The sequence below is a fragment of the Furipterus horrens genome, unplaced genomic scaffold (genome assembly GCF_987537825.1).
Source record: "Furipterus horrens unplaced genomic scaffold, mFurHor1.1.pri manual_scaffold_4, whole genome shotgun sequence".
In the NCBI taxonomy this organism is placed as follows: domain Eukaryota; kingdom Metazoa; phylum Chordata; class Mammalia; order Chiroptera; family Furipteridae; genus Furipterus; species Furipterus horrens.
In genome coordinates this window covers 22,041,793-22,060,629 of record NW_028327174.1, presented here as the reverse complement: position 1 = coordinate 22,060,629, position 18,837 = coordinate 22,041,793, and the positions used below count along the sequence as shown (strand labels likewise).

The following is an 18,837-nucleotide window of genomic DNA, read 5'->3' as shown; positions in this document are numbered from 1 at the left end:
GTGGCATTCTGGCTTTACTTGTGATCTTTTCCCTGTTCAATTTCAACCCTCCTGTCTCCTAGTAACCTTCCCTGCCCTCTATCTTTATGTGTGGTCTTCATAGCTCAAGTTCAGGTCCAGTGCCTCAGTGGTAATGACATTGGGACTGTCAGAGCACTGGCGGATGAGAAGCAGCCATGGAACCCAGCTGGGCTAGCCTAGGAGGATAAAATGTAAGCAGCTGTTTTATGGACTCTCTCCCTTGTTTTTGCTATAACTTCACTTGTCAGGAGGAATGTAGGGCATATCTCATAGGTGCCTGAGGAATTTGCTGCTCCTTGTCCCTTGGGCATAGTCTCTCCCATGGACTGTGGGTGGGAACACTTGTGGTACAGAGCAGGAAGGAGGCCAAATAACCCTCTAACAGGCCTTCAAGGGGGAGGAACTCTGGGGTCAGCAGCATTCCACCAAACATTCTTCAAACCCTTCACCACCAGTTGTGGAGAATTTGAGCCCAGGGAAGGAGACCAGAGGCGAAAACTAACCTGGAACCTGAGCAGTACAGAAAAGAAAGGGCATGAAGTGCTCAAATTTCTCAAGACGGTTACTCTTGCTTGACCATACTCAGCCAAATGGGTCACTCTGTTTCTCTTAGGAACTTATTAATGATGACAAATTCTTGCCTGGTAAGTCTGATGTTGGTTTCCTCTAAAAAAAAAATCAGTTCTTTTTAGTTGGTAAATCAGAGGCAAAACATCCAACAACAGCCACCCAAAATTCAAGGCTCTGGGTCCTCTCAGAGTGAAGGGAGGTTTAGATGGATAAATAGATTCAAGAGGATTTGTCCAGTTGTTCATTGAGCTCATCAACCGGGCACTGACTTTGTAGTCCAGGCAGGTGTTAAGTCTCATTAAATAGGGCTGATGAGGATGCATGACCAGGGTCAAGGGAATCAACCCAGTGGCTAAAATAATCCAAGAATCCCAGAAGTTAAACAGGTATAGTTAATCCATCTCCACTTGGGTGCTGAGTTATGGATGATGGAACTCATAAAGTGTCCACAGCCCTCAGCTTCAAGTGTAAACTACTCTGTCCAGCTGGACATGTTTACTTCCTCTAGCAGTGGGAGTAGCCTTCATCAGTCTCCTAAGGAAGCAGCACATGAAAAAGCACTGGAGTTGTAGAAGGAGCCCATGGGCTGGGTCTTCAGCTTAGCTCTGCTCTGCCACCAACCTAGCCATGTGATCTTGGGTGTCATTCACTTCCCCGGACCTCAGCTATGTAGGTCTCTTTTAGCTACAAAACCTTAGGCTACAGTTAGTGCACAACCTCTCAACCGGATTTCAGAACTACGTGGGTGTAGTTCTGAGTGGGGGCTGGAACAGGGCAAGGGTTGCCCTTATTTCCATCTAGGTGAGTCACTCCAGTATTTTACAAGCTCTCCCGTTTGGGTTCTGGCTTTCAGACGTATGAACTAATTTTCAGCCCTGCTCCCTGCTCTTGAGTGAGAACTACCCTTTAACTATGCTCTAACTCCTAGGGCCTGTCACTGTAGTTCTCAGCAGTGATACCTTGTGAGAAGTTTGTTGATAGCAGCAGCCACCAATTGAGGTGCTCAAGAACCAATCCCCTTGCACTTCCTGACCTGTCTGCCATTGTGGGGTGAGGGCCAGGAAGCAGAGACAGGAAAGGAGCTCGGGAGGAATGCTGACACTTTTATTTTTGGTCAGCTCTCCGACTGGGCCCAGTCTCATTCACATTGGCCACTCACTTAGCCCTCCGTCCAACAGGCATCTGGAGGATACCTGGTCAGATTCACTTAGGTTATTCCCCTCACCCCAGAAAACTATAGGTTGGAAGAGGCTGATAGTTAGTGGAAGACTACGGGTTATATAAAGTAAAATTATGAATATAGACTGGCCTGAGCAAGAACTGGCTCCACCACTTAGCTGTGATTCTGGGGAAGATTCATAATCTCTCAACAGCAGTTTCCTGCTTTGTAAAATGGGACTTTCTAGGCACTAGCAGCAGTGGTGATATGGATTCATAGCTCTGAATTACGAGTATTAAGTGAGTGAGTACAGAGAAAGCATAGGATATAAATGACTGAGTTCTCCACAATTGCTCTGTCCCAGTCTTGCTCCTTAGTGCTCTCTGTGGTCTCATCCTTGGTTCCATCCACAGGACTCCTACAGTACTTCCAGACACAGCCTGGAAATCACCTTACTAGCCTTGAATCAGCCTCCAGCCTTCTGTTCTCCAGGCTACCAGCTATCATCTTCCACCCTTTTTGTCCCTCAGCTTCACAGAACAGGCAGAGACAAATGTTTTGGGCCTTCCTGACCCACCCCTAATTGCAGTTTGGGATTTTTTCCCCTCCTGTGGTAACAAAGGGCTTCAGGTCCTAATAATATCTTTTACCCAATGCCCTCTTCCTCTACCCAAAGCCCAAGTTATATAAAAAGGTTCCCCAGAGAACCAAGGGCTGAGCCACTATAAGAACCCAGTTGTCCACTCTCCTTGCCCACATATTCCAGTCCATTTAATTCCACATACCTATCCTGCCCTTATGCTTCCAGTCCTGGGAATGGGGCTGAAAGAGTACCATAAGTTAAGGATTCTCTCTCTCAGGCCTTTTAGTTGGGCTAGGGATAAAGAAAAAATAGCCTTCTCTTCCTTAGATATCACTGGGGTCTTCAGATAGAGGTGGGAGCCAGGTGAGGCTGCAGTAGAGGAGGAGAGGTGAAGACAGAAACAGGCATAATAGGTACTGAGAGTTAAGAGAAATAACCAAGGAGACTGGCACACTGGGAAAAAAAGACTATAGCTAGTTCCTCTAAGGAGCCTCCCAACTAGCTTCCAACTGTGGGAAGAAACCGGGGGGCAGGGGCACAGAGCTGGCATGGCTGGAGGAAATAGCACCTAAAGGGGCTGGGATACAGAAAGCTGGCAGAGCTGCTAGAGAGACAGCCTGAAGCCCAGTGTGCAGAGTGCTGACAGCTTTGAGCCTTCCCAGCCTCAATGTCTGGCCTGAAATGGTATCTCGGGGGACAAGGAGAAGTAGGTAGTGCTTCCCCCTCTGGGCTCAGGTCCTTCCCCCTCCTGGACTGTCCCTGAAATGCGATGAACTGAGTTAGCATTCAGAGTTCCTTGCCTTTTCTCTGCCCTTTATGATTATGGTTCTTTTCTTCTTCCTTGAAGACCTTACTGTTGGATAGGACACAGGGTGCTGCCCCAGCATCGCTTTCATCCTCTTCATCTGCCCTGTCACCTGCCAATTGGAGAACTTGGAGGTTCTAGACAGTTATCCCAAAGATGTTAGTGTTCTCCAGCCAAGGTCAGCCAAATGTTGAGGGGTCTGAGGCTAGGACATTTGGACACATGCAGCTGGAGGATGGGGAGGTCTGGGCATGGGAAAGGGCTACAGAGGTGGGACTGAATCTCTAAAAGAGGGAGAAGTACTTTGAGAAAGGCCAAGGTGATGCTGAGGTGGGAAGTGGTTTGATGAAAGTAAACAAAGCTAGGTTCTTAGATAACTGCTGGTGAACTTAAAAGATATCCTGGATTTGGCAGTGGTTGGAGGTGGTAGGAGATTCCCAATGCACAGGGAAGGTGGCAGGGAAGGACAGAAACTGATTCCCAATACAGATAAGATAGCCCTTGATTTAAGCAAACCAAGTACGTGATATAATTTTAGAGTTGAAAGAGACCTTAGAGACCGCCTCTGGATATTTCCAAATGTGGCAGCAGATTGGAATCACCACCCCAGACCTACTAAAGCTGAAATCTTGAAGTCGGAGAGGATTCCAAGGCAGCTTAGCAAACCCAGGCTCCTATTTTACTGCAGGAGAAACAGAGGTGATTTGTTGAACATACAGCTAGTACCCAGTAGCACTGCAAAAGCCTGGACTCAAAATCCAGATGAACACAAATGATACTAATGTGCTGTACAGAGTGATTCACCATGGGGGTCCTTTAAATAAAAAGTTCCTCAGTGAGCCCTGGCTCATGTGGTTCAGTGGATTGGGCGCCAGCCTGCGAACCAGAGCATTGCCGGTTTGATTCCCAGTCAGGGAACATGCCGGGGTTGCGAGCCAGGTCTCCAGGTGGGGGTGTGTGAGAGGCAACAACAACAAAAAATCCTCAATGATTAAAACAATTTTCTTTTAAGATTTTACTTATTTTTAGAGAGGGGGAAGGGAGGAGAAAGAAAGAGAAACATCAATGTGTGGTTGCCTCCCTTAAAATTTTTTTCTTTAATTGATTCTAGAGAGAGGGAAAGGGAGGGAAAAAGAGAGGAAGAGAAACATTGATCCATTGCCTCCTGCACGCGCCCCAACTGGGGACCAAACTCACAACGCAGGCATGTGCCCCGACCAGAATCAAATCAGTGACATTTCAGTCTGTGTAACAATGTCCAACCGAGCCACACCAGCCAGGGCACTAGTTCAAGCCTTTTTTGCTGAATAGTAGTATACTGCTTGTCTGTTTACCTGTTCACCTGTCAAAGACCATTCCAGCTGTTTCCACTTTTTGGCAATTATGAGCAGAGCTGCTATAAACATTCCTGTACATGTTTTTGTGTAAGCATGTTTTACTTTCTTTAGAATGAAATGGAGTGGGATTGCTAGGTCATATGGTAAGTGAATATTTAACTTTATAACCATTTTGCATCCCCACCAGCAATGCAAGAGAGTTCCACTTGCTTCGCATCCTTGCAAGCAGATGGTATTGTCAGTTTTTATTTTATTTCGCCCATTCTGTTGAGTGTGTAGGTATTCTATTTATTCTAATAGATAGCTCATCATGATTTTAATTTGTATTTCCCTGATGACGAATGATGTTAAGCATCTTTTTATGCGCTTATTTGTCATCATTACAGCCTCACTGATAAAAGTGTTTAAGTCTTTCAGCTGTTTTTCAAAATTGGGTTATTTCTTTTCTTACTGTTGGGTTTTGAGGGCTCTTTATATATTCTGGTTAGTTCTTTGTTAGATAGGGAATTGCAAATGTTTTCCCATTCTGTAGCTTGTCTTTTCCTCCTTTTGATGTTTTTTTTTCCAAAGCAAAATACTGAATTTTGATGAAGTCCAACTTACCACTTTCCTCTTTTATAAATCACATTTTTGGTGTCATATCTAAGAACGCTTTGCTAATTTGGGGAAATTAAGATTTTCTTCTATGTTATCTTCTAAAAGTTTTATAGTTGTACATTTTATATTTACATCTCTCTCTTCTTGGGTAAGTTTTGGTAGCTTGCAGCTTTCAAGGAGTTGGTCCATCTCATCTAAGTCATTGAAGTTATGTGTGCTCATTATTCCCTTACTAACTTTTTAATATCTGTGGGGTGTGTAGTGGTAGCTTCTCTTTTATTCCTGATTTTGGTATATTTGTGTCTTCTCTCTTTCATTAGCATGACTAGAGGTCATTAGTTTTATTGATCATTTCAAAGAATCAACTTTTGGTTTCATTGACTTTTTCTATTTTTCTGTTTTCAGTTTCATCAATTTCTGCTCTTACGTTTTCCTTCTGCGGGTTTTGTGCTTATTTCTGTTCTTTATATGCCTTATCAAGGTACAAGTGTAGATTTTTGACTTTAGATCCCTTTTTTTCTTTTTTGGGGGGTACCGAATTACTTTATTTGAAGGAATGGTACAAATGAAGTATGTAAGTGGATGATTTGGTACAAGTTATAGAAAAGGTAAAGGTAATTCCAACATGCACGTACTGCTTTGGTGACCAGGGAAGTCACTCTTGTGGCTGAGGGAAGGCAGCCTAAGGCTTAGCTCTCTTTACTATCTCCCAGAGTGTGCTTGTCAAAGAGACACTCTGCCATGCCAGATTCAGGAGCCCCCAATCTGCACAATTTGGTTATGTGGTTACACAGTTCTTTGATGGATTTCACATGTTCATCCAGGTAGTGAGTCTCAATGAAGTCACACAAATGAGGGTCATTTTTTTTCCCAGTGGTCAGTTTGTACAAGTCCAGTAGTGACGGCTTTTTAAACTTTTTTGGAAGTGCACACTCCATTGCATTTAGCCCATTCTCCCAGTCACCACGGTCTTGTTTCTTGATATCCTGAAGGAAGATTCTGCCACCTTGTTGCTTCTGCAGCTTCATCAGTTTATCAGCATGTTCACTCTCCTCATAAGATTGGTGAAGCAGATATTTGGCAAAATTCTTCAAAGCCACATCATCATGGTCAAAGTAGTAAGACATGAACCGGTAGATGTAGAAAGCATAGAGCTCCAGGTTGATCTGGCAGTTGATGACGGCCTCCACGTCCTGGTGGTAGTTCTGGTGCATCTTGGAGGTGGACATGGTCATCATGATGGGCGACTGAGAACAGGTGGCTTTGTGGCTCTGGAGTGGAGGTGGGGACTTTGGGACGGTCCAAGGGCTCTGTGAGGAGATGATAGAAGGATGGATCTGGGAAGCTGGTTGGGATGGGGGTCGAGAGCTGGTTTCCATTCAAGCACTGTTGAAGTAGGAAACCACGGTGACTCTCAGTGAAGACTTTTTCTAATATAAGCACTTGATGCTATAATTTTTCTTCTAGTTGCTGCTTTAGGTGCATCTGATGTATTTTGATACTTTATATTTTCTTTTTGTTAAGTTCACAATATTTTCTAATTTCTCTTTGATCCATGGGTTATTTAGAAATGTGTTGTTTAGTTTCCAGGTTTTCAAAGATTTCATTGTTATCTTTCTGTTATTGATTTCTAGTTATTATTCCATTATGGTCAGAAAACATACTTTTTATAACTTCAGTCCTAAATTTGTTGAAGTTTATGATCCAGGACATAGCCTTATCTGGATAATGGTCCATGTGCACTTGGGGGAATGTTCTATAAATTTCAATTAGATTCTGTTGGTTGATGGTGTAATTTATATTGATCTATCTTCAAATTCACTCTTTCCTCTGCCCTCTCCTTTCTGCTAATAAACCTATCCAGTGAATATTTTATTTTGGTTATTCCTATTTTTCAGTGCTAAAACTTCCATTGGTTCTCCTTTATATCTTCCTTTTCTTTTCTTTTTTTAAACTTTTTATTTATTGATTTTAGAGGAAGGGAGGGAAACATCAGCTCATTGTTCCACCCATTTATGCCCTCATTGGTTGATTCTTTTATGTGCCCTGACCAGGGATTGAACCTGCAACCTTCTCAGGATGACACTCTAACCAATTGAGCTACCTGGCCAAGGATACATCTCCTATTTCTTTGCTGAAACTTCTATCTTTCCATTTGTTTCTTCCAGCATGTTTATACTAACTGCTTTGAAGACTTTGCTTTAAATTCCAATATTCTGTCATCTTGGGGTTGGTTGTCTTTTCCCTGGAGATTTCTTTGTATGTTGAATAATTTTAGATTGTATCCTGGATATTTTTAAAATTGATTTTATTTTTTTCATTACATTAGGAGTTTATTAAGGCAATCCTCCACACTGCAGGGCAGGATGGATAGAGGACCATCCCAGATAAGGGGTGGGGGGCAAAGGCTGTAAACCATGGGGGGTGGTCTGACGATTTAGTGTTATTTAGCCTCTGTTCTGGCCTGGATCTAACTGTTCTGGACAGTCAGCCAGTCTTTCCCTCAGAAATTTGTCCTTTAGCTTCCTTCGTCCCATACTGCGTCTCCAAACTCTGTAGATCATTCATATGTGGTAACAGCTTATCCATAGCAGATTTTATTCTCAAGCACAGGGACAGCACCATGCTCATGGCTTCAGCTTTTTCAGTACTAGACACTACCAAGGAACGTGGAGGCGTCCATGCCCTGAGGTGGGTGGGGTCCGTCACCGTCATGATTCGAGTCCTCACTCATCAGAATGCAATTTTAGCCACCCAGCAATCTTCACCTGTTTATACTTGAGAAACAGCAGGTACATTCAAAACTGTCTTTTCCCAAAATGTTGCAGATCAGTTACAGCAAACAGAACGGCGACTGTCAAGGAAAATTGTCACTCTGGGCTCCTTTTTGACTGCAACAGCTATGTGGAAGCAGCAGCAGCTTCGATAAGGGCCACTAAAATTGATTTTAGAAGCCTCTGGCTGGATAGCTCACTTGGTTAGAGCATCATCCCGATACACCAAGGTTGTGGGTTCGATTCCCAGTCAAGACACAAAGAAGAATCAACCAATGAATGTATCAATAAGTGGAACGACAAATGTTTCTCTTTTTACCTCTCCCTTCCTCCTGTCTGTAAAATTAAAAAAAAAAAAAAGCTAAAAACTTCATTTTAGAGAGAGAGGAAGGGGGAGGAGAAATAAAAGGAAGAGAGAGCTAGAGAGAAAGAGAGAGAGAAACATCGATTTGTTGTTCCACTTATTTGTGCATTTATTGGTTGATTCTTTTATGTGCCCTGACTGGGGATTGAATGCTTAACCCTGGCATAATGGGGATGACACTCTAAGCAACTGAGCTACATTGCAGGGCTATCCTGGATATTTTCAATATTGTTTTGAGACTCTGGATGTTGTTAAAATCCTAAAGAGAATTTTTTAAAAGATTTATTTATTTTCAGAGTGGGGGGAAGGGCGGGAGAAAGGGGAAAAAAACTGATGTGTGAAGGAAACACTGGTGTGCAAGAGAAACATCAATCGGTTGCCTCTCACATGCCTCCAACCAGGGACCTGGCATGTGCACTGGCCAGGAATCGAACCAACAACCTTTTGCTTTTGGGACAATGCCCAACTCAGAGTCACACCAGTCAGGGCAAGAATGTTTTTTGGTTTAACAAGCAATTAACCAGTTTGGGTTCAGGCAGCAACCTGCCTTCTTTGCATTGTGGTTCCATTATCAGTTTAATTTTTCATTTTGTGATGGTATTTGGATCAGTCCTGCATGTGTGCCACCCCGTGGCCAGTCAGACTTGGACAGTGATCCAGCCTGTCACTCAGTTCATAAAGTTCTGGTAAGCTGTTTAGGGTCAGATCCATGCTTGTGCAACTCAGAGGTGAGCCCAAGAGTTGACACACAATTCTATGGGACTCTTCTTTTAGTTTTCCTACTGTGATCTTGCTGACACTTTCTGGTTCTCTGGGGCTCCCCTTCCTAAGCCTCTGACCAAAAAGTTGGGGCTTTAGTTTCTCTACTCTGCTGGGCATTTCCCACTGTGTTCGGGTTGGGCTAAGCCTCAAAAGAACAAAATAAAAACCAGAGGGGATTTGCCGCACACTTGTGGGGCCACAACTTGTCTGGTCAGAATTTTAAGCGCCTGCCGAGCCACTCTTGCTGTCATTGCTGTAAGTCTCACCACCATGGTGTGCCTGGGGCAGGAGGTGGAAGAAAGGGGAAAAAGAAAATGGAGTTCCCCTACTCTGACCCTTAGGAGTCACTTCCTGCTCCTCAGACCTTGCAGTAGAGGGTTCCAAGAGGTGCTCTTTCAGTTCACACCTGATGTACATTTCTAGGTTTTGGCTGCCTTTGAGCCCATTCTGTATTATCAGAATGGAGGAAAAGTGGTGAACTCACTACTGGTTTAGTGCAATTTTGAGTTCTGGTTTCTTTCTCCCTATCATTTACTTCTCTGAGATCTCAGCTGCTCCATGCATTCTGCCCAGGAGCATGGGAGAGACACAGTGGGGTGTGCCTTCTTCATTTATAATTTACATGACCCTGGGAAAATTATTGTATGTAACCTCTTTGTACCTCTTTTGTCATCTTTAGCAGAGGATAATTATGTCAATCTCCAAAGGTTGTTGGGTAAATTAAGTGACTGTATACATAAAGCACTTTAGAATAGTGCCAGATCATAGTAAGCACTTACGACAGCTTTTATTTTTTAAAATATTTTATTTATTTTTAGAGAGAAGGGAAGGGAGGGAGAAAGAGAGGAAGAAACATTGATGTGAGAAACATCACTTGGTTGCCTCTCGCATGCCCCCAATCGGGGCACCTGGCCTGCAACGCAGGCATGTCCCCTGACCAGGAATCGAACTGGTGACCTTTTGGTTCAGAGCCACACCAGCCAGGGCACAATAGCTTTTATTAGCAATTACCACAGATTAGAAAATAGAGATAAGGAAAAAGACAAAAACCATCCACAACCACAATGCCCAGAAGTATAACATTGTGGTTCGTATTATTTCAGATTTTCAGTCAAAATATATTTATCAATTGATTAAATGGACAAATGAGTTAAGTTAAAGTATTGGGTTGTATTTCCTGCCCCATCTTCCAAATTATGCATTTCATGTCAGGGGAGAGGCAGTAGGTCAGAATAAAACATTCCTGCCCCCAGCCCTTCACCCCACTATTCCTCCCATCCCAAATGTTCATCCCCCCTCCCTTTTATCAGGTTAACTGGAAGTTGGGCTTCTAGTTTCAGGTTAACGGTCACTCCTTGGAGGCTTTCCTGATCTCAGGCAAGATGTAGATGCCTGTTTTATGCTTGCATGTCACTCTGTACTTCTTGGCATTTATCACAATTATACAACCATATACACAAGAACCTCAAAGGACAGGACAAGTCCTCTCCCTTCCTGCACTCAAAGTTTTGCCTTTGCTCACCCTTCTTTCCTGGGCCTCCTTAACTGTCCTCCAAGGCCCTGCAGTAGAAGCCTTTTCAGCACTAATCTAGGCAAGTCTGCTTATATAAAGGGGACTTCACAGCTCACAGCTGAGCCAGTGAGGGCAATGAAGGCACATTTCTACTCCACATCCTGGAGGTTCTCAGTCAAAAGGAACTGGGGTGACAGTGGCGCTCAGGAATACACACTTTCAAAAGCTCCCCCATCATCTAACGCTGGTGGCCCACTGCCTGTGGTAGGAACTTCTGATACGGTTTCCAGTGATCCTTGCCTTCTGATGGTCACCAGACTGGACCTAGTGACTGGTAAAAGTGATAGATTGTCTCTTCTGCTGTTAAGTTACAAAAGATTAATTCACCTTGCTGGTGCGGTTGTCTCTTGCTCTGATGGAGAGGACTTCCTGGCTGGCCTCTGACCAAGTCAGCCAGAAACAAGGCCTTCAGTCCATGAGCTAGTGAATTCTGCTGACAATCACAGAGTGTGATGGAAACAAACCCTGCCTGCTGGAACCTTGAAATAATATGCCTTAACACTGATTGTGGCCTTGTGAGAGACCCAAAAGAGAACTTAGCTCAGTTGTGCCCAGTCCCAAAACATAGAAACTGAATAAATAAATGCATGCTGTTTCAAGCCACTAAGTTTTAGGATAATTTATACACAACAATATATAACTAACACACTGCCTAGACTTGCCTAAGTGGAGGAATTTCTCTTAGCAGGATTTCATGAAATATTGACTGTAGACATTGCCCCTATTCTTGTGCATAAAGATATGCACCAGTCCAACTGCAGTTTTTTAGCTTTAGAGACTGGGTTATCTCTTAAGTGTCATCTGTTTCATGTGCATGAACTCTGAATTCTCATGAAAGCAAGTTATCTTCCTTCTCCTACCACAATGGTCCAGCCCTTAGGCCATCTAAGATTGCTGTATGTTAGAGTGTGCTTTAAGTGGTGATAAGATTCTTGGTTGGGAAGATTTTCTAGGTACCCTGGGATTAGTTATACATGGAATCCCTATATCCCGAATCAAATTTCATGCTCAAAAACTGAGCCCACAAATACTCTGCTCCTTCTTCTCCATGTCTTGGTCAAGAGCCAATCTTTGCCAATCAAAGAGAAATTGCATTTGCATGTCCTTGGGGTCGTGAATGGTCCTCCTCCTACTTTGGGCATTAAGCCACGCAGTACCAGCCCAGCCCACATTAGACTTTTGAGCCATCCATTAAAGGATGGAACTAGAGAAATCAGGAAGTTATAGAGCCATTAGCTGGAACCACCTTGCAGGAAAATGAGACACTAAGTTCAAGAGAAAAACTGGCATGGGCAGAGGGAGGGGAGACAGGTTTAAAGTACTAGGAATGAGCGATTTCTATATATGAGAGAAGGGGTCCCCAACATCCTTCCTACCCATCCAGGGACACTGCTCTAATTATTGCCTCAGCTCCGCCTCCTGTCCCCCGCATCCCACCCCATCCATGGAAAAACTGTCTTCCATGAAACCGGTCCCTAGTGCCAAAAAGGTTGAGGACCACTGCATTAGAGGGTGTTGGAGGAAGAAAGGGTTGTTTCAGAGGTAGAGACTGAGAATCAAGATACCATAAACTCAACGTGCTTGTCTCGGAAAAAGCTAAAATGAGAAGCCAGGAATGTCAACTCCTTAAATAGGGCTCATTTGACTGGTTCCATTAAGTCTCCATTGCCTCCTCAAGACAGCGAGCTTACCCAGTCACTTGAATCAAAACTCAGGATCCCCCATTTTCTAGTTCTATGACTGATAGCTCTCGGACAACTGAAGATTGGTCTATCCAAAATCTCTACCTAGAGAATAGCGCAAGTTCTAGAGAGCACCCGAGTCAACACTGGAACCCACAGGAGGCAACTGCATCACGTGTAAACATGGGTGTGGGGGTTGTCAACCACCCCTTACACTAGCTTCCCAATTCTAGTGTACACTAGGCCAAGACCAACCTCTCAGCACAATGCTAGGGAAGCTCTACCTCGGACAGAGGACAAGAGCCTAAGTGCTGCTCCTTGCTGCAGATCTGAGAGGTGTGTGTGGTTTTGATGCAAAAACTGAAGGTTATTGTCAATTCTTCCCCTTATAATTCTATAAAGTGGAAGGAAATAGGCTGAACTCAGTGCCTTGAGAGCAGGGACAGTGATTCTCTCTTCGCATCTCCAGTGCCTATCACATGTTGGTACTCACAAAGTAACCACTGCTTCTGAATAAGTGAGATACACAGCAATCTGTCCAAAGTCATGTAACTCAAGACTCAGCACATAGTATCCAGTTCTCTTCATTTTCCAGCACTTTACTTTAGAGTGCACTGGAATGAACCTTCTCCTCATCCACAAATATCAAAGACAGAAGAGCCCTGGCCAGGTGGCTCAGTTGGTTGGAGCATCATCCTGTACACCAAAAGGTTGTGAGTTCAGTCTCCTGTTGGGGCACATAGAGGAGGTAACCGATCAATGTTTCTCACACCGATGTTTTAAACTTTCTTTCTCTCAAATCAATAAACACATCCTCAGGTGAGGATAAAAAAAAAATCTAAATAAAAAAAGGAAAAAGAAGATACCCAGTTCAGGGCATGTTTGTAGATAGACTTCTCATAGATATATTTCTGTATTATGTTATATATAGATATATGCATATATACTTTTTTTTTTTTTTTAATACAGTCTATATCCCCTTCACTTCCCCACAAAACTCACAAAAGGAAGTAGAAATCCTTCCAGGATTGCCATCAGGCTTTCCAGGATAACCAGGGCCAAGAAAGAACCATCTCTCAACATCTCAAGAAACAGCTGCCCTTCTAGGCTCTGGGGTCATTGAAGCAGCAGCATTCCCAGGACCCAGGGGAAGGTGAGAGGAAAGGGAAGGACTGTAGTGTGACAGAATTCTAGGATGAAAGTGTCCAGTGACTCCTAGAATGGCAGACTAGCTCCAAGAACTCTCAAGGTGGGAACAAAGGTGGAAGCCCTATGGCTCTGCAGATGCTGCCCAAACGAGCTGGGGGTAGGGACTAAGAATTGGTTAGTCATGCAGGGGTGGGGTGGTAAGATAAGGAACACATGTGGGTTATACTGGAGACACAGCAGCCCCACCTAGTCAATGACATATGATAAACAAGGACAGATGCTGGCTCTTAAAAATATAGGAGAGAGCATGGTAGGAAGGGTGAGGAGGACAATGGGAAACATAAGAAAGTCACATAAAACAAAAAGTACCAACAAAAACATGACTTGTACTTGCCTCCTCCCTAGAGAAGGTGTGATCTATGCTTGGGGGTGGGGGAGAGAAGGGAGGTGAAAGGTCATGAACCTAAGATTATCAGCTGGCCAGGGGCACAGGAAGGCTCTTTGAGGACTCCTAAGGGTCTGGCAGGCAGCTGGGACCCCATATCTCCAGGCAAAAAAAGACAGTCCCTTTAGTTCGACTTGGACCAAATCTTGGCGCTCCCTCGGAGCCTGGCAAGGGGGAGAGAGAGAGAGAAGCTGCAAGGAATCCCCTAACTCCTGAAGGCTCCCCCCATTCCCTATCCCCATGCAAATGACTAAAGGGAGTGAGGGCAGCCAGGTCTCCCAAGGAAAAGTCAGGGCACCCTGGAAGCAAGCAAGTCCTGCCACATTGGCTCACCCCTTGCCCTTTGAGGCTTTCTTGCTGGGCTGGCGCTGGTTGGTGCCAGCAGCTGGTTCCCGCAGTTCAGTCAGGTGTTGCTCAGGGTCCTGAGTGGTGGCTGCAGCTGCTGCTGCTGTGGTGACTTTAATAGTTTTTTTAAGGTTGGCTACCTATCGAGATAAAAGGAGTGAGAATTAACAAAGAAGGTTCCTGCCTACCTTATCTGCTATAGCCGCAGTCCAAACCCCTCTGTTCTGGACAACTGGCCCAGGCTGGGGGAGCTTGGGTCTGTCTTGCTTCCCTGCCAGCTCACCTCACTCTCGATCTGCTGCTTCAGGCCCAGCTGTTGCTCCTTGTGCTGGTTGGCACGGCTCACCTGCTCCTCAATGCCTGACAGCACTACCTCACAGCCCACACACCTGCAGGAATCGGGAGAGAGATGTGTCAGCAGAAGAGAGCTATGATCAGACTCACTAAAAATAGATTCAGAAAGAACCCAAGATCCTGATGTGCAAACCCTTGTCTGAGTTAGGAACTTTCACCTGGGCATCTGGAAAACCACCTGCAACAATATTCTGAGGAGCTGGAAGGTCACTCCGATAGGACAGAAGATAGGATAGGAGAGGTATAAAGAAGTGACTGGAGTGATGTGCAAGATGGAAGTAGGAACTAAAACTAAAATGGGATAAGGGACAGTGCCAGGACACAGGGCTCACCACTCCTGCAGGGTTCGAGCAATGGCACTGAGGTCCTGGCGCTGGATATCCCGCCCAATGCTGTAGTCAACCTCCAACCGCTGATTGCGCTGGTCCAGGGAGCCACGAAGCACGTCGGCATACACCGCCTCAATGACAAGGTCTTCCAGCTGCCGCACATTACGCAGGGCAAGGGCCTCCAGTAACACTGCATATGGGATACACTGGGGCCCCGGGAGGCCCGGCTGGGATTTGTGAGGTTCTGCCGTAGAGAATGGCTTCCAAGTTCTTCTTCCCTCCCTTTCCCCACCTAGGCTCATCTGCCTACCCTGCACTCCTGAATCATTTCCTCTAAAAGGTTGGTTCTAAAGTGAAATAAATAAAAGTATTACTGCTTAAGTATTATCAACTTAAGTTGATTGAAACATAAAAGCAAAACATAAAACTAAGAATAATACTCAGCCTAAATGGCTGCAGGTAATTATATAGACCTCAGAGGGATGTTGGGAGGAAGGCAGGAAGAAGCAACAGTGTTTCAAAGGCTCTCCCAGTACAAATTTCCTTCAGATGGGCCCTTATGAAAGGACAAACAAAAGAATGTTCTTTGGCTCAGTGCTGGGGGGAATGTCACTCACCTTGACTTTGGCAGCTAGGGTGACGACTGATAGGTGCCGAAGCTTATTCTTCTGCGCCTCTGTGAGTGGCGGAAGATTCCGGGCTTCAGCTGGAAAGAAAGGACAAAGTGTAGAAAATCCTGATTTCCCTTTTGTGGGAAGGCCTAGCTTCTGTGCCTTGCTTTTATATATATATATTTTTAAGTTTTCCATGGCAATTCAGGTCTTGACTCTGACCCTGTGTACCTAAAGGATCTAAGTAGGATATTCAGGAGTTTCTTCTAAGTCCCTCCAGAAATTGCCCCTTCCCCACCTCCACTACTCCAGAACTCCAGCCCCTCTGCTTACCTAAGTAGTCAGCATAGGTTCCATAAGCAAACACTGTGAGTAGGCGGAATGTGGAAGCGAAGTCACTCTCAGCCAGCTGCAAGAATACAAGGGAAGCGATGACAGGAAGGACCTCTATCCACCCTCCTCCTAGCCTTACCCTGTTTTGAATCCCACTTTGTGGCCCCATATTTCTCTTCCATTAACTCTCACAGTTCACTAAGAGGAGCTCTGCCTCTCTGATCACTCTCCCCTAGGAAGCCCTCATTTCCACCTCCAGGCTCCCCCCAGTCACAATGCTCTCTTTCTCCATCAACCTCCAATTCCTACCCTAAATTCAGGGTTGAAAACATTCAGAGTGTTCAGCACCTAACACACATTGGACAATGCAAGTGTGTTTCGTATTTGTAAATCTGGAGTGTTTAATGTTTGTAAATTTGATTATCTTTAGGCAGTCTGCTATACTCCCCAATTTACCAGACTCCTGCCTCAGCCTCGCTCAACTCGGACAGCTGCACAGCCTCGGCAGCCACTGGAATCTGTGACTCTGCTTCAGACCTTCCTCACCCAGGGGGTTTTCATCACCCAGGCCAGCCCCCCCAGATCTCCTCTCCTATCACTGATCACTCTTTCTGGCACTTCCTCAATCAAACCTGGCCTAAGATTGCTACCTAAGAATATCTTTCTTTTTAATAAGATTACAGACCCAGTCTCTAGTATCCCTCTTAGGTCAAGTAGAGCTAAGTATGTAATTGGTTCTCTCAATAAATACTTGGTAAATAAATGTACATGTATATCCATCATCTGATCTCTGTAACTGAAATGTAAACTTCAGAAGGGTTAGTACTGCTTTTACTTTTCTGGCAATCCCAGAAAACTAGCAGAGTGCTAAACAGGCACCCAATAAATATTTCTTTTTCTTCATCTTGATTGACTCCCCTCAGTTCCACTGCAGAGTTTAAAGTAGGGAAAGAAGTCAGTCATAATTTTCTCCACACGATAGAGTAATCCCAAAAGGCTAAATCCACTGGCCCTCAATAACTTAACTCACAATTTGCCCACATACTACTGTCACAGTTCTCAGGATTTGGGCTGGTGTCATACATCTTGGCAACCCATCCACTCTGAGCTGTATACTCTTAATTCTACCACTCCTTTGTGAACAGTTCTCTGCTGTGTTCCTAGCACCTTCTACATGATCTAACTTAAGTCAATTAGCATATAGTGCAAAGGGGGGAAAACAGGGCATGTCGATTTCATGTTCATTCCTTCCATTTGTACCAAGCTTTACCCTTTCCCATAATCTCACCTGATTTCTATAGTAATGGTGAGGAGAAATACCAGCTCCATTTTTTAAAGAGAAAACCGGGCCCTAAAATAAAAGTGACCTGATCAAGGTGACATGATTATTAAGAACTATTATTATTACACTGATGTAAACGGGCTGGAATCAGGTCTCCTATTCTAAATCACATGCTCTTTTGCTTAAAAAGGATAATACTGGGTTTGAGAGATCCTTCATCCTCTAAGGGAAACTAAAAGGTTTACTTGTGTACTTACTCTTGCAAGATGCCAGTTAGCATCCTATCCTTGTTCAACTGAATGGTTATGGGTTGCAAAATGAGCCCCACTCACCCCTTTTCAAATTCAAATGTTAGCCCCAAGCTTCCCTACGGGCTATTCACGCCAGGAACCCACCTCTCTAACATTAGGCATATCCAGCAGTTCCCCAAACACGTAGACACCAGGGGCCTCCAGCACCTGGTGGATGAGAGTGGCCAGCGCTGCCCCCTTGGCCGACTTGGCCAGTAGCAGAAATTGCTCCTGGTTCTGCCCTGTCACCTTCACTTCGGCACTCATGGCTGCACTGAGCTGGGGGGACCTGGGCTCAGGATATCTGGAGCTGCAAGGAAAGAGGATGTGAAGCTGGAGGTGCCTGGACACTGGGAGGACGAGAAGCACAAGGGCTAAGGCTGATTGCAGAGGCACAGAGTCATCTCTGCAATGAGGAGTCAGAGACGGAGCAGTCTAAAACTCGGATCTAGCTATCCTAAAACCTGTCACACTTTAAAAGAAGCTTGGCTGACACTAGTTGCCACACCCAGTCCCCCCATCCCTGGGCCTAATCTCAAGCCCCACCACGTGCACCGCACTGAACCCCAAGATGCAGGATGCAGTGGGGGAGGGTTGTCACATGGTGTCTACCCCAACGACGACGCTCCTTCAGATCTCCACTGGTGCCCGACTAGTGCCCCCAACCACGTGACCTCACCCTCACGCTCCTTCCCCGTGGCTCCGCCTCCTCCCTTAAAGAGGCCGCCCAGAGACCATGGGCTCCCGCAGACTGCCGCTTCGTACCCTGGATTAGACTCTACGGGCCGCTACCTGGAAGCTTGGTCTTCCAGAGACCCGGGCGGGGCCGCTGCTCCGTCACCTCCGGCAGCTGTTTCGAGTCTTTCCCCACCTCCCTACAGGGTCGCTCTGGCCGCTGAACTCTATGGCTAACTTCCGGCTGTACTTCCGCTCTAACTAGACAGGTTTGGGGCGGGACATATCCCGCTCCCGCCTTCCAACTGCTGAAGCTCCTGGGAGCGACTTAAGCATTCTACTCTTTGATTGGCTGTTGAGGGAAGACTGATGGACACCTTTTTTTCCTGCTTTGTTTAACTAAAACTTTATTCTTGGCTAGAGCTAGACCCTAACTGCAGAGGGAGCTTCTGGTCTCAGGCCGGGAGCAGGTGGTTGTGTTTAAAATGTCACGATGGATGCATGAACAGAAGCAACAAGTCCAATTTGGAGGCTACTGTATCCAGGCAAGAGGTGGTGATGGCTTAGACGAAAGTGGTCACTGTGGAGGTGAGAAATAGTTGTGTTCAGAATTTAACTTAAAGCTAGGGTGAGCAGAATTTGCAGATGGATTAGATGTGAGATGTGAAAGGAAGAGAAAGCATTAAGAATGACATCATACAAGTAAGCTGCACCAAACTTTCAGATCATTTTAATGAACTCTAGAAAATAGGGATAAAAAAGGACACCCTTCAACTCATTCCATGGGGTCAGAATTA

At 45.1% G+C, this 18,837-nt stretch overlaps 1 protein-coding gene, 1 non-coding gene and 1 pseudogene across 7 annotated transcripts; all 3 read right to left on the bottom strand.

Annotated features, from left to right (window-relative positions):
- Nucleotides 1–4,247: 4,247 nt before the first annotated feature.
- On the bottom strand, nucleotides 4,248–6,490 carry LOC150011273 (ferritin heavy chain pseudogene; annotated as a pseudogene).
- Nucleotides 6,491–7,874: 1,384 nt separating this feature from the next.
- LOC150011272 (small nucleolar RNA SNORA16B/SNORA16A family) lies at nucleotides 7,875–8,009 on the bottom strand. The gene has a single exon (XR_016510968.1). It is a non-coding gene; the product is annotated as a small nucleolar RNA SNORA16B/SNORA16A family (small nucleolar RNA).
- A 1,748-nt stretch (nucleotides 8,010–9,757) lies between these two features.
- On the bottom strand, nucleotides 9,758–18,266 carry COPS7A (COP9 signalosome subunit 7A). 6 transcript variants are annotated; one of them, XM_090272755.1, is made up of 8 exons: nucleotides 18,131–18,266; nucleotides 17,471–17,675; nucleotides 15,794–15,869; nucleotides 15,467–15,555; nucleotides 14,853–15,076; nucleotides 14,450–14,555; nucleotides 14,155–14,306; nucleotides 9,758–13,985 (listed from the first exon to the last, which is right to left on the bottom strand). In XM_090272755.1, the coding sequence occupies exons 2-8, from the start codon at nucleotides 17,630–17,632 to the stop codon at nucleotides 13,946–13,948; spliced, it is 849 nt and encodes a 282-aa protein (XP_090128881.1). In that variant the 5' UTR covers nucleotides 17,633–17,675; nucleotides 18,131–18,266; the 3' UTR covers nucleotides 9,758–13,945. The 6 variants fall into 6 exon arrangements, with proteins under 6 accessions (XP_090128881.1, XP_090128880.1, XP_090128884.1 ...); XM_090272754.1 differs by having other exon boundaries at nucleotides 18,158–18,266; XM_090272758.1 differs by having other exon boundaries at nucleotides 14,853–15,055; nucleotides 18,158–18,266.
- Nucleotides 18,267–18,837: the final 571 nt, after the last annotated feature.

Bases quoted from the DNA above. Each gene is read 5' to 3' on its own strand.
- COPS7A (XM_090272755.1), bottom strand. From the start codon at position 17,632: ATGAGTGCCGAAGTGAAGGTGACAGGGCAGAACCAGGAGCAATTTCTG. The intron at 15,870-17,470 runs GTGGGTTCCTGG...GTATTCTTGCAG, and splicing joins ATATGCCTAATGTTAGAGAG to CTGGCTGAGAGTGACTTCGC. The intron at 14,307-14,449 runs GTGAGCTGGCAG...TTATCTCGATAG, and splicing joins AGCAGCAGATCGAGAGTGAG to GTAGCCAACCTTAAAAAAAC.